Source organism: Osmerus eperlanus, chromosome 2 (assembly GCF_963692335.1).
Source record: "Osmerus eperlanus chromosome 2, fOsmEpe2.1, whole genome shotgun sequence".
NCBI classification, from domain to species: domain Eukaryota; kingdom Metazoa; phylum Chordata; class Actinopteri; order Osmeriformes; family Osmeridae; genus Osmerus; species Osmerus eperlanus.
This window is the reverse complement of record NC_085019.1, coordinates 2230048-2243555: the sequence shown is the minus strand read 5'-3', so window position 1 is coordinate 2243555 and position 13508 is coordinate 2230048. Positions and strand designations below refer to the sequence as shown.

Sequence of the window (13508 nt, the reverse complement as noted above, 5' to 3'; positions counted from 1 at the left end):
TTCGGTATCATACACTTACACAACAAACCATGTGTTTATTTCATAAATCACATTTTGGGTCATAGATCTTGGTCATTTTAGGTTCACTAGTCATTTGTTGAACTCCAGTGTTAAACCCGTCTGTCTAGGGGAAGAATGGGGAATTGGCCACAAATGAAACAGTTTGGATTAGTATTGTAAGTGTATGCATTTGTGGATTCAAAGGTCGTAGATGTACTGTTGAAGGTATCAATCAGACTGTGTAGTGACTACATATAGCCACTAGGTGGTGCCCTCAGCTCTGGAAGGGTTTGTAGCTGAAGATCTGCACATGTAGGTTCTTTTCTCTACAGTATATTTTAACCATCGTAATGACTTATGGACTAACTCCCTAACTAATTCACACTCAGTGTTTTGTAACCTGTTTGTGCATACACCAGGTGGTACTGTCTGCAGTCTGTTTGAAGGACTGTGCTAGATAGTTACTGTAATGCCACTAGGTGAAATTGATACACTTTAGAGTGGTCTTCTGTACTGTTTTTGTGATCGAGGTGAAGAGGGACTTTTATGTAATCATAGGCAAAATGTCCTCCATATGGACTGCTAAGGTTGTCACTTACTACATGTTGTGTAACAACCCCAGACTTACGTTGCTATTTCACCCGCCTCTTTCACTTAACGTTTTTGCATCCAGTCCTTCCGGAATCGCCATTGGGCTGTAATCGCTCAGTGAAGTTGACGTGAACATGTCTATGCAAACTTACTTAAAGCACAGGACTTTGCAAAGCAACACTGATTTCATCTTTAGAGATGCAGCTTCTGGTGTCCACGCTGGCATCAGTGGAGATCGGGAAGGTTCCGGAGATCCGAGCACTCTTGAAAATTCAGGGGCCGATTAGGACATAGCAATATTTCTTCATGCAGGGCCTCAGTCTTCTAGAGATATGTCATAGGTTCTTGATTTCTTCACAAGGCTTCAAACATAATTGAAAGTTCTCTTGTTGAAGTAAGGCAGAACCAGCGGTGACATTTGGGTTCTGAAATCTGCATGCTTTATTGCTGTCAATCGGGAAGGTCCCAATGATTCATTTCTCTTTAAGTATTTTATTTCTTTAATGTATTTTCGTTTGTTTCCCCCCTGCTATATGTATGTCTTCTGTGTTTTTATGTTTACAAGAAACTGTTTTGGTGGCGAAAAAAAAAGAATAAAATCATAGATAATTGAGTTCAATCCCTAACTGCAGAATAAGATCTACATTATGTATTTAATAAATAATGATAATGACAGTTGTGATGACGAGTAATAAACCATAATATATTAAAGCATCATGCCTCCTCTCATTCTTGACAACAAGTAAATGTATCTTTATTATGTCTGTTTTCACATGCCCGAGGGAGTCTGTACTGCAAACTGGGTAATACAATAATCCCTTAAATCTTTCCTGACACTAGTGTGATGTCCACTAGGGGTCGCTAGTCGCCAGACTCATGGTGTATCTCACTCACAGAGCTTGTTCAATACACATGCTAAGGGCCAAGAGCATTTCGTTAAAACCCTTTCTCCCCAGAACAAGTGATATGAACAGAGACACTAGTATACAAAAAGGAAAGGGTGTTTTATTCACAGTTTGTCCCTTTTATTCTTACAGGGGAGTTTCAGGGAAGGTGGGGAAAGTAAGTCCAGTTCCAGGAAAACAGACAGCAAACAGAGAGGAAAGTCAGAATAGAGAGGAGGGAAACGATGCGAAGAAAGTATGTTTTCTTTCGGTCTCTTCCCTCCTCTCATTCGCGGCCTTTCTCACTTTGAGGAAAAAGTGGTCGTCGCTTTAAGGAGACCACGTTTTCCTCTACCCAATTCCTCCTTGAAATCCCGTCTCTCCTATTATCTTTTTTCTGCGGAAGAGAATCTCTTCTAATATGTGGAATGAGACTCTTCTGTTTGTCTCTCTCTGAGTGCGAGGAGGTGCATCATTCAACATCGGGTGAACACCCATGGTCTACCACGGCGGTGAGATAAAACTCGCTGTGTTTATGTAGCTCCTTAAGGCCAACGTACGGAGTTGGAAACGAGGCACATATTCACTCGCACACATCAAGCGCTTCACATGGTGAACCGTCTCTTGAGGAAAGACAGAAAGGTGATGGGAAAGAGGGTTCAAAAGGATGAGAAAGAGGATGAGAAAGAGGATGTATGGAGATAATGTTACAAGATCATTTTTATTGCAAATAATCCCATTTCCCCATAAACAAACATAGACTTCTCACGAGCGTCTGTCTCTCTCACATAAGTCTTTTGAGCAAATGTGTGAGCCTGAGAGCCGGAGCACGTGAGCACATGAAGGGTAGGAAGGATGGAAGGTTTTAAAGCCGGACAGGGGAGGATGTGAGGATCAGAATGGCGAGGGATGCTGTTTTTATATTCTCCAAACTTGTTTCTTTACTCCTCCTTCTCCTCTCCGTGTGTGATGACGTAGCAGATGTTCTTGTAGTCTACGTTGCCGGCCACATCTGGGGGGAACGCGGCCCACAGGTTCTTCATCTGAGGGAGACAGTAGCAGGAAGGGTTAACACTGACAAACTGGGTCCAAAAAATCGTGAGAAATCACCATGATCTCAACGTCCATTGTTGCCACTGTACCTCCTCTGCGGTAAACCTGTCGCACTGAGTGGTCAGGAGTTCCTCAAGGCTGGAAAGAAAGAAAAGAAGGGGCCTTCAGTCGTCTGAAGCCGTATGTCTAGATGTATGAATGCAACACACTTGAAACGATTGGGAATCTGTAAGGATTGAAGTGAGTAAAAGGTATACTCACAATTCCTTCTTGATGAATCCGGTTGCCTCGGGGTCGAGGACCTTGAAGGCGGAAACGATAACGTCTTCGGGGTCAGCACCTGAGGAGCAACAGAGAAGGTCAGGATTCTCAACTGACACTAACACACTGTCCTCAGTTCTGGCAGTGTGTCCTATGTAGCAGCCTGCAGTTCACGCTACAACCAAAAAGCAAGAAGTCTGACAAACTGACCCTTCAGCTTCTCTCCGAACATGGTAAGGAAGACTGTGAAGTTGATGGGACCGCTGGCTTCCTTTACCATAGCCTCCAGCTCCTCGTTCTTCACGTTCAACTGGCCTATGAAGCAGGAAGAGGGGGGGTTAGCACCTAGTATAACCCCCACACACACACACACACGTCCATGCTACGTTTGAGCACGTATTTGTCTGTTGGGGATGTGATGATGAATCAGTGCTCTCACCCATTGAGGCCAGCACGTCCCTCAGATCATCCTTGCTGATGATACCGTCTCTGTTCTGGTCAATGATTGTGAAAGCCTAGTGCGGAGACAGAAAGTGGGGTTAACTACAGCACATGATCACCTTGACTACAGCATATAATCACCTTGAACGTGGATGAAGAAAAGTTCGGGTTCAGTCACAGACTCGGTAGAACTGGTAGAACTCTTATTGTGTGAACTCATCTGGCAGCATATGACAAACTGTCGTGTTATTCGTGACCCTTTGGTATGCTAGGTTTAGATAAGCCTGAAGGGATCTAGGAGGGACTTTTTCTATCTTCTTATGTGTTAATTTAAGAAGCAAGCTTTGGAGCACAGCTGTCTCGTTCCTTTACGCTGCCTGTCTCGGTGTCTCAGGCTGGCTAGGAACCTCGTCTCTTGTGTCTATGAAACCTTAGATGACCCCCTCGGACTGGGTCTTACTCATCACCCACACTCGTCACGCTCACACTCTCATACACGTACACAGACTCCCAGCGCGACAATAGACACACACACATTCTCCCACTCCCGTCCCTCCATCTGCGGAAAGTGTTAAGACCATCCCAATGCTCATGTCAGACATTCCCTAAGTGGCACTTAAGAAGTCTGTATCAATTACAGCACCAAGAATTTCCTGTTCTACTCTGAGCCCATATCCCTTGACAACGCGTCACAAACAGACAGCCCATCATAATCCAATACTACTCCCAACCGCCCCCTCTGTGCAGTTACCCAACCCTTTTCGCCTCTCTTTTCATCTCCCACCATTTCTACATACAACTTGCCCACCCTCTTGCCTCACACACATCTACCCGAATCCCAAATTCCCAAACAAGAACCCAATCATAGACACAAAAAAAACATGGTTATGGATGATAGCCAATCATTCCAGAAAATATTTCCTTGAACAAATCAGTAATTTTCTTTGTTAAACGCTAGACGTGTTTTTAAAGCCGTTGCTTTTGCAAAGCGACTCCTCCCTTCTCTGACCCTCTGCTTTCCTCTGTCTAGGCCTCAGCATGCCAGTTGCTGTGCTGAACTGAAACATGCAGCCTTCAGCAGCAGGACATAAGAGGAGCGCTGAGTGACAGCTGCGGGGTCAGAGGAGAGGGAGGTTTGGCGCGCCGCAGAGGGTGACAGACATTACTATGTTTTTCATAATGACATTCTGACGTTTATTAAATTGGGAGAGCAAGAGAGAGAGAGAGAGAGAGAGAGAGAGAAAGAGAGAGAGAGGACAAACAGAATAGCAACTGCTGTGAAAATGCATCCTCTTAAACCAGCCCTTATTTGACCGACCTCTCATTAGACACTGATTTAAAGACGCAAAAGGTAAATAAAGAATGGTGATATCTCGTGCTCTGAGATGGGAGAATCCTCACCTCCTTGTACTCCTGGATCTGGCTCTGCTCAAACATAGAGAAGACATTGGAGGAGCCACCTTCGCCTGCTGCCTGCCTCCTCTTTGCCTTCTTTGGTGCCTGGGGAGTAAACACATGAAGAACTTAGCGGCAGCAGCAATAAATCACCCTCAAGATGCCCCTGCTTAAACTATAACCCTCAGTGTAAACTGGGGTCACATGGTGTGTGTGGGTTTCCTTTATGATGTTTACGTAGAGGTTTCATCCAGTTCTGACTACCGTGTTTATCTGCGATGATGCTTAAGCTGTGTTTTACGATAGGTGGGATATGATGCTAATCAGTTTTTCTTAACTGCATGGATAATGTCAACTACTAGATTACTTAATTTCACAACTAATGAATTCACAACCATCAAACTGTTTTACATCTTCCTGGTTACTAAACAAAAGTTACACTAATACTTCGGATAATAAACCATAAACTTGGCCAACACTGGCAATTTTTTTTATTTCTCCGATTGATGCTTTGCACACATCACAATTATTCTTATTTAAATGTATACTGTGGATGATGGATAATCTATGTCCAGGAACAAAGCCAAAAATCCAAAATATCAGATGAAAAATCTCAAAACGAACACGAACGTAAAGAACTGAGTGTGTTATTCCTGAGGGGTTGATTCAGTTTCCCCTGCAGGGGTGTTCCCAGTAGCAGCTACACAGGTACAACAGCAGAGACAAGCGTTGGTGATACTCACCATCTCGAGACGGTTTGTGTGGAGGTTTGGATGGTCAAGAAGAGAAGACTATGTGAAGCCGCATCAGACACCGATCTCACAAGGCTTATATACTCTGTATGCCAAGCTAACTTTAGCCACAACCTCAAGTTTGGATCGGGATGAGAAAAAGAGCGTGTGTGGGGGGGGGGAGAGAGAGAGAGAGAGAGAGAGAGAGAGAGAGAGAGAGAGAGAGAGAGAGAGAGAGAGAGAGAGAGAGGAGGGAGGGAGAGAGAGAGAGAGAGAGAGCGAGAGGGAGAGAGGGAAAGAGAGAGAGAGAGAGAGAGAGAGAGAGAGAGAGAGAGAGAGAGAGAGAGAGAGAGAGAGAGAGAGAGAGAGAGAGAGAGAGAGAGAGAGAGAGAGAGAGAGAGAGAGAGAGAGGGAGGGAGAGAGAGAGAGAGAGCGAGAGGGAGAGAGGGAAAGAGGGAGAGAGAGAGAGAGAGAGTAAGGCTAAGGATGAGTTGGTGGCAAAAGTGAAGGGACAGGCAGAATGAGGGACAAGCTATCACCTTACAGGAGATCAGAAATAGACAGGAGTCTTGGAATGAACTGAACCCGATGCCTCAGGGACCAGGCCATAGGTTCCATGTCTCTCGTGGACTAATATGGACATTCAGGACGTGGAGACTAGTTAGGCCACTGGACACAATCCTGCCACCCTCCCTTCCCTCCAAATCTTCTATCTCCATCACCCTGTTGGGTAGCACATAAGCCACTCACTGGCTTTATTTTTGGCATGTGATGTCCTGGTTGCAGATTAAAATACGCTCTTTTTTCGTAGTCTTGGCAACTTGGAAAGGCTTATTTTATCTTTCATTCAAATGTTTCTCCTTGGTTTTGTGTATCCACACCATTTAATTTTCTCATTTCGTGTTCTGTTTCTATTTGACTGAAAATAATGATTCCACATAGCATGAATGTTCTTCTGCATTATAATATTTACTGTATCATGGTGCACTCTGCATTTACACTTTCATCTTAGCTGTACGAGTCCAACATTTGCAATAAAGGATTCAGCTTATACTATAAGAGAAAGCTTTGCAAATCATTGGCGATTTTTTTTCTTTCAAATTTCACTTCAAATTTCACAATTTTTTTGGGGTGGCAATCAGCAACAGTCAAAAACACAATGCTCTATTAACCTCTGACCACGCTCATTTTTGACATATTTAGATTTTAAGAGTTCCTCTGTGGTTATGGCTTCAAACAAGCGAACATTGCCACCTGTTCCCTCTTACTTTCCCACTTACACGCACACGCACACACGCACACTCTCACTCTCTCCTACTCTGTTTCACCCTCTCTCTCTCAGATCCCCTACATGTACTTTCAACCTCAAGTGGAAGACGATTATCAGGGAGGGGAGGGGAGCAGGCTAAGGGCAGCAGACGTTCTGAAGTTAATATACATATATGATGAGGGACAGCTGAGGAAGACCGAAATAGCTCAAATAAACTTGTCTCTAACCCTTTTCTCACACAGAAAGAAACTAAAATAACTGTCATATAAAATGCCTCTAATCAGAAGGACTTCCCAAAGTAGTATCCTTTGTCCTTGTATTATGTCCGTGTCTTACAGTAATTAGATCAATCTGCATGACTCTGCCTCGTGTAGTTCTTGCAGGTGAGAAGCTTTCTCCATGTCAGAATGTGGAGGCTCGTCATGCGTCTGATCTTTACTGGTTTCCGGGGCACTGATCACTCGGATTAGTGAGACTTTGTTCTTCCTTTACCAGGCCTGTCACCCCGCTGCCTGCCTTTTGAGTTGTTCCCTCCATGTGTGACCTTAGCTCTTCCCTCATTAACGCTGCGCTGGTGCAAGAATGTTCCCTGTATCCCTCTTGTTGTCATGCCTGTGTTCCATTCCGGCTGAAGAAACTAAATGTATTACCGACTTATTTTTTCAAGACCAGTTGGCCAAAAAGGCTGTATTGACAGGAAATTGAGATGAGATGTAAACAAACGATCATTGTCATTGGTTGTTTGTTGAATTGTCTGAAGTAATCAATTGTGATTTAATTAACTGAACTGAGATTTGTGTCAGTCTCTCCAACGTAGCTCGAGTAGTATGCTCATTGTACCAACTTGGTTGTAAAATATATAGGCTTCACCTTGCCCTTTGTTGACATCCTGTCACTGTGAGGAGGTGTTAATATACAGATGACTGAATATAGGCTGCACATTCAGGGAAATTTGATACTTTTCGACACACTCCACAGGACCCATCTATCACATTTTGGATGATTGGAATGCAAGCCTGTCCATAGGGGACAGGGTGTGGAGGAGGCCTCTGCTTGAGCTATGGTTTGGGGATGCACTTCCACCAGCAGAAAGGTTAAAGATGAAATCCAATGCTCTGGGGAGAATCTGAGAGTCTAGAAATCTTAACTTGTTTCTTTTTCTTCTCACAACTCACTAGTATAGCTTACACTAGTGGACCTCATAAATCTACATTTTTTGTGAGCTCACTGTTGAACGGTTGCTTTCTAAATCTACAGCAGGGGAAGGGGGGGATTTGCTTGGTGTGTTTGTAGTGTGTGAGTGGGCTTCTGGTAATTTGGGAAATGTTTGAAATGTTTTTTTGTTACGTATAATAGTCAAACAGTATATTAAGTGTTCACTGTCCAGCAATATACAAATAAAGAGGTAACAGTGTCAATGGTGTTTGTTTGTGGAGCTGATGATGGGAAGTTGTAAATCACTTAACACAAACCCATTCAATCCATGTTTTATTTTTCACATCTTTCACATTCCTTTATAATTTAATATTTAAAACAAGTCAACATATACTAAAATACTTTAAAATGCAATTGTACTGTACATATCTCAATACTAGAGCTGGACTTGTGTGTGATTCAAACGTTTCAAACGAGATGTCACTTTTCATCCCAGACCAAAGAGATCGTCCTCAATCTGGCCCTTCTCCTCTTGCCTCCTCCTCCTCCATTCTTCCCTCAGCTGCCTCACCTCTTGGCCGTAGTAGTCGTGGAGCGTGCTGAACTCTTCCAGAGAATCCAGGCCAATCATAGGCCATTCCCCGTAGGCTGGAACTGGGCCATTTAGTGGCGTGACATGTGCATTTCTCTTTGGCCAAAGCTTTGGCGATCTCTTACTGGGCCCTTTAGCAGGCATTTTGTGTCCTTGCAACATCTGAGTGGCACTGAAACTCCTTCCCTCCCTCACCAGTGGCCCCGCCCCCTGCATGGGGAAGGATGAGCCTGAGTTGAGGGTGACCCTGGATTGGTTAAGACCCTTCGTGCCCAGACCACTCACAGTAGGGCGCTGGTGTGAATCTCCGGGTTCTGTTTCTCGTTTGGCCTCTGCTTGGCGACAGCGATAGGGGTGTATGAGAACCACTACTTCATGAGGCATAAACACAAGCACACCTATGATCAAATGTCCAGCACACCGCACACAAACAGACATGACTCACCTTCGTACTGCTTCCCCAGGTCCCTCACCAGCAGTGACAGGTAGCAGTGACTGACAGACAGCAGGGCTTTTACCCAGCTCTCCTGGCCCTGAGGGTCTTCTGCTGCTAGCCTGTAGGTCTTCAGGCCAGGTCCTCTGAACACCAGGGAGAAGGCAAACTGTCCATCAGACTCAAAGTGTCGGACTGCACAGCCCTCGAGGAAAATCACACCCAACAGATGTCGATCTGCTGGCCTCTCCTGGTAGAACAGCAGATTAGCCTTCAGGACAAACCAGCGTCTCTGGTAAGAAGCATTCCTCTCTTTCTGTGGAAAAACAGTGTAAAGGGAGAATACTAAACGGTTCTGTGAAAGAGACAGTATCAGAATATTGTTTTGGATGCCGTTCATTATGATATTAATATTATGACTGTTATTCAAATAAATCAGTACAGAGATAGTGATAGGTAGTTAATCCTTAGCTAAGGAGAAAGTCAAAGACAAAATTATTATTTGAGGGGAGATGTCTCGAGCCTGAAATTGTAACTGTTATATTTGGCAATACCTTTTTGTAGAGATATCCTTCTTTATCAACAGGTGAGGTGCAGGATAGGTAATGAGTTAAAATCTTCTTGTGGATCTTCATCTCAATTTCAGCTACAAAAGAAAATTGTTACGGAAGGTAGCCCTTATGACCTCATAACAGGTCATATTGCATCGCAAGACACAGCAGTACGTATTAATACACAATAAAATATAGAACATGTAACGCAAGAGTCAACAATTTAGAGACACACACAGACACGATACAGTTGCACATCATTAAGTCTCATTGAACTCCTTTGATTAGTGGATATAGAACAAGGCTCTTGATTCACAATCCGTAGAACATGATGATGACAAAAGTCTGTCTTATCCTCTCGTAGTTCCCTCTTTCTGCTATAAGCTCATTCAAAGGACTGAGCTGTCACCAAGTCACTGCAAGCTGTTCTGGAAAGGATCCATCCTAAACTGTTAGCAGTCTGCTATCCAAGCTTACCTGTGTACAAATGTTGCACGACTTACAATATCCTGCTGCATCCACGACAAGATGTAGATTTGATCATTTCTGCCATTAGGTAATAATTCATTTGATTCCTTTTCAATCTTGGGAGCACAGTGGTTGGTGCTCGTCTGGAACATAAGACAATGTTTAAACATAAAGTTTCAGGTTACGAACACTGGTCCTCCCATGGGTACTAGAGGACGAGTGTTGAAATATAAATAACTTGACCCACTTCCTGGTAACAAAACCTTGTCACTCTATATTCTCCATCCTGTATGCATGAGTCCACTCTGTGTTGATGGACAAAACTCATTCAGACCCAAATCTACTCACATTCCCACAGTACACCTGTCACTTGAGGTTGTCTCTTTAACTTCCCTATTCTCTAACAAAATATTTGAGCATTTACTTACAATTTGGGTTTTTCTTGTTTGTTCCAAGTATTTTAATTATATTCCGTCAATGTTTTTGACAGATTTTTTTTCAAGTGAAGTTAAAGGTTAAAACCATAGACTGTAAGGTTAAATCACACACAGACACACACCGTTACATCCGCTACGCCCCACATCTACCTAGCCGAATAGGCAGCGCATTATTACTTTGTAGATTTAGTTTCCTTTCAACTATTGTATTACCAGGGTTCGGGGATTCAATGATTTTGCTGAACATTTTACTCATTGGCAGATGATATCCAACATTTTTTGGTGGTCAGTCAATTAACGGTCTGTAACTATTTACCAGGCACACATGATGCATCTCAACTACAGTGCCTGGCACGGTGCAAAATAATACCTCAACTAGAGCGCAACAATATCTGCATTACAGTAGACTATTACATGACACAATATGTGCTGTTGCACACGCAGTTAGAAACGTTTTAGAACGTTGCAGATTTTGAATATGCTCTTACTCGTTACATCACTTCCCGGATCTGACCGAAACACTCACAGATGAATGGCGCCCGTTAAAGATTATGCGTCAGACAGATATCTTTCCGTCTAGTTAGTTAGGTAATCTTGGTTAATTGGCTGTTCTGCTGCTAACAACATGTATGTACATATTTAAGTTCAACATACTTGTATTAACATGCACGGCGGCCTTTGTGTACTTTCATTACTATACATGTTACCTGTCGTGCTATGAATGCAGCAAGACGTAGCTAGAGCTAGTTAGCCGTCCACGCTGTTCTTGTTTATCTGCAAACAAAACCAATTATATGTTTCTGTGAAAATTCCGATCTCGTATCACTTTATTTTTTGTGTATCTAAATTTGAAAGTGTGTGTGTGTTATATAAGATATATAGAACTAAACGGGAGCGTATTTATCTTCAACAGAATGTCGAAAAGGAAAGTTACGTTCGAGGATGACGAGGGGGGCGAGCTTGCTGAAGCTGATGAACTCCCAAAGAAAAAGGTGCTGCTTTGTAAACATATTTTTCCATCACTTTTTGGTCCCTTAATAACAGTGTGTCACGATATTTATCAAGCCTTTTTCCTGATGTATCTTAGATCAGAATGAGATTGTTTGAATAACTACATATTTTGTTGCCTGAGAGATGAAGTGACTGAAAGGAAATCCCAAAACAGACCGTTTTGGATATAATTAGTTAATATGCACTAATCTTTTAATGAAATCTTGACAGATCTGCGAGGATGTTAGTGGGCCTGGCTCCAGGTTTAAGGGTAAACACTCCCTGGACAGTGATGAAGAGGATGACGAAGAGGATAGTGAGAAGACCAGCAAATACAACATACTAGCCAGTGATGATGTAGAAGGTATATATTACCCATGTGACCTCAACTGTACATCTTATCTTCCTGACTGAATAATATATGCACCAACACACCTTTAGCTTTCAATAAAGCACATATTAAAGTTCTGTATTATGTTACATCAAAATGTTTTACTTTGGCCTCAGGTCAGGAGTCTGCAACAATTGATTGTGATGAAGGGGTTCCCATCACTCCCTTCAACTTGGATGAAGAGATGGAGGAAGGGTACTTTGACTCTGAGGGAAACTACTTCATTAAAAAAGATGAGGATATCAGGGACAACTGGCTTGACAACATTGATTGGGTGAGTAGATCTCATAGTCATTTTGCTAAACACTTTTAGAAATGTGAAAATACAAATCGGTGATTCGTTCGTTTTCGCTTTCGTAGGTCAAAATCAAAGAACAGCCTTTTAAGCGAAAGAAGGGCCTTTCAGCCAAGAGGAGGCGTCGAGTCGGGGATGAAGACGAAGCCGAAGAGGAAAAACAGCGGGAAGAGCAGCAGGCGAACACCGACGAAGAGGAAGAAGGGGAGAAGGAACCTGCCGAGGACCCGCTGGCTTCCTTCACGCAGTACCAGCTCACCGAGGCTCTGCTGGGAATGCTGTTACCGGGGGAAACCGTTGCCGCGGGACTCCGTCGACTCGGAGGTCTAGGGGTCCGCAAGAAGGGCAAGCTCAGGGAGATCGATGACAAGTTAGAAGTGGCCAACAGGGATGCAGAGAAGCTTGACAGACTCACTGCCCTCGCAGACAGACTGGTCGGGAGTGGCATGTTTGAAATATACCAGCAGACCTATGAAAAACTAGCCTACATACTGAAGGGGATGAACAAGAAGTCACAGAAGAGGGCTACTCTTGAGGGGAGCGAGGAGGAAGATGAGCTCGACATGTTTGCAGACAAAATTGACGAGAAGCGCAGTAGCAGATCACAGGACAAAGAAGAGGAAGATGAGAAAAGTCAGTAAAAATCTAACGTAGATGTGAGTTTTCCTGTGATATAATGAAAAGACTGGTGTAATTAAAATTGCAAATATTCTTTTCTTGCCAGTGAGTGATGAAGTAATGTGGGAGTACAAATGGGAGAACAAGGACAATTCTGAACTCTATGGCCCCTTCACCAGCCAACAGATGCAGGTATGACGGTTTATCTAACTTGGTGTACTAATGGCAAAGAAAGTATTCCAACAATGCAATGTAATCAACGTAAATGTATGTTTAGCTTGCCGGTCTTAACTCAGAAATATATCTGTATATGTGGCTGTGTGACCACCTTAATGTGTTCCGTCTGTTATTCAGGACTGGGTGGATGAAGGCTACTTCAAAGATGGTGTTTACTGCAGGAAGGTGGATGATGGAGGTTCTCAGTTCTATAATTCAAAGAGACTCGACTTTGAGCTTTATACATGAACTGTTGACATGCTTTGACATGCTAATACCTTACACGTGGTTTTCCCTCCATTACCTTTGAAAAGATGAAGTGTGCTGGTCCTTTACTGCACACTACCCCTCTTGGTTTTTTTAATAAACAAATTATATCTATCAATGATTTGACTGATTCCAGCATGATTAAGCTGTGTGTGTGTGTGTGTGTGTGTGTGTGTGTGTGTGGCAGGGGTGGGTTGGGTTGGGTGTGGCTGCAAAGTGTTAAATCTATGAATGTGAAAGTACTAAATTGTACTACTAATTTTAGCGCTTCTACTTAAATGTTTATGAGTATGACTCACATGCAGGATGGACACCTACCTAAACCAAGGGTCAATTATATATTCATCCTAGACCTAACTTAACATTTGAGTTCGTTTAAGGCCACAGGGGTTGACACGTATTAATTACAAAGTACGCACGACGGATGGAGCGGCTTCATAACGGGCCAACATTTCCCAATACTGTCGCG

The 13508-nt window shown here is 43.2% G+C and overlaps 3 protein-coding genes across 5 annotated transcripts; 1 reads left to right on the top strand and 2 right to left on the bottom strand.

Annotated features, from left to right (window-relative positions):
• Positions 1-1576: 1576 nt before the first annotated feature.
• mylpfa (myosin light chain, phosphorylatable, fast skeletal muscle a) lies at positions 1577-5519 on the bottom strand. Its single transcript, XM_062486966.1, has 7 exons — positions 5369-5519; positions 4632-4730; positions 3229-3304; positions 3000-3104; positions 2790-2868; positions 2618-2666; positions 1577-2518 (listed from the first exon to the last, which is right to left on the bottom strand). The coding sequence occupies exons 1-7, from the start codon at positions 5369-5371 to the stop codon at positions 2417-2419; spliced, it is 513 nt and encodes a 170-aa protein (XP_062342950.1). The 5' UTR covers positions 5372-5519; the 3' UTR covers positions 1577-2416.
• A 2584-nt stretch (positions 5520-8103) lies between these two features.
• pheta2 (PH domain containing endocytic trafficking adaptor 2) lies at positions 8104-10056 on the bottom strand. 2 transcript variants are annotated; one of them, XM_062486663.1, is made up of 4 exons: positions 9835-10056; positions 9361-9452; positions 8819-9122; positions 8104-8705 (listed from the first exon to the last, which is right to left on the bottom strand). In XM_062486663.1, exons 2-4 carry the CDS (start codon positions 9439-9441, stop codon positions 8269-8271), a joined length of 822 nt encoding a protein of 273 aa, XP_062342647.1. In that variant the 5' UTR covers positions 9442-9452; positions 9835-10056; the 3' UTR covers positions 8104-8268. The 2 variants fall into 2 exon arrangements, with proteins under 2 accessions (XP_062342647.1, XP_062342655.1); XM_062486671.1 differs by having other exon boundaries at positions 9861-10056.
• Positions 10057-10728: 672 nt separating this feature from the next.
• On the top strand, positions 10729-13162 carry cd2bp2 (CD2 (cytoplasmic tail) binding protein 2). 2 transcript variants are annotated; one of them, XM_062486419.1, is made up of 7 exons: positions 10729-10850; positions 11176-11254; positions 11484-11616; positions 11760-11917; positions 12004-12571; positions 12663-12748; positions 12911-13162. In XM_062486419.1, the coding sequence occupies exons 2-7, from the start codon at positions 11177-11179 to the stop codon at positions 13019-13021; spliced, it is 1134 nt and encodes a 377-aa protein (XP_062342403.1). In that variant the 5' UTR covers positions 10729-10850; position 11176; the 3' UTR covers positions 13022-13162. The 2 variants fall into 2 exon arrangements, with proteins under 2 accessions (XP_062342403.1, XP_062342402.1); XM_062486418.1 differs by having other exon boundaries at positions 10736-10889.
• The last annotated feature ends 346 nt before the right edge of the window (positions 13163-13508 follow it).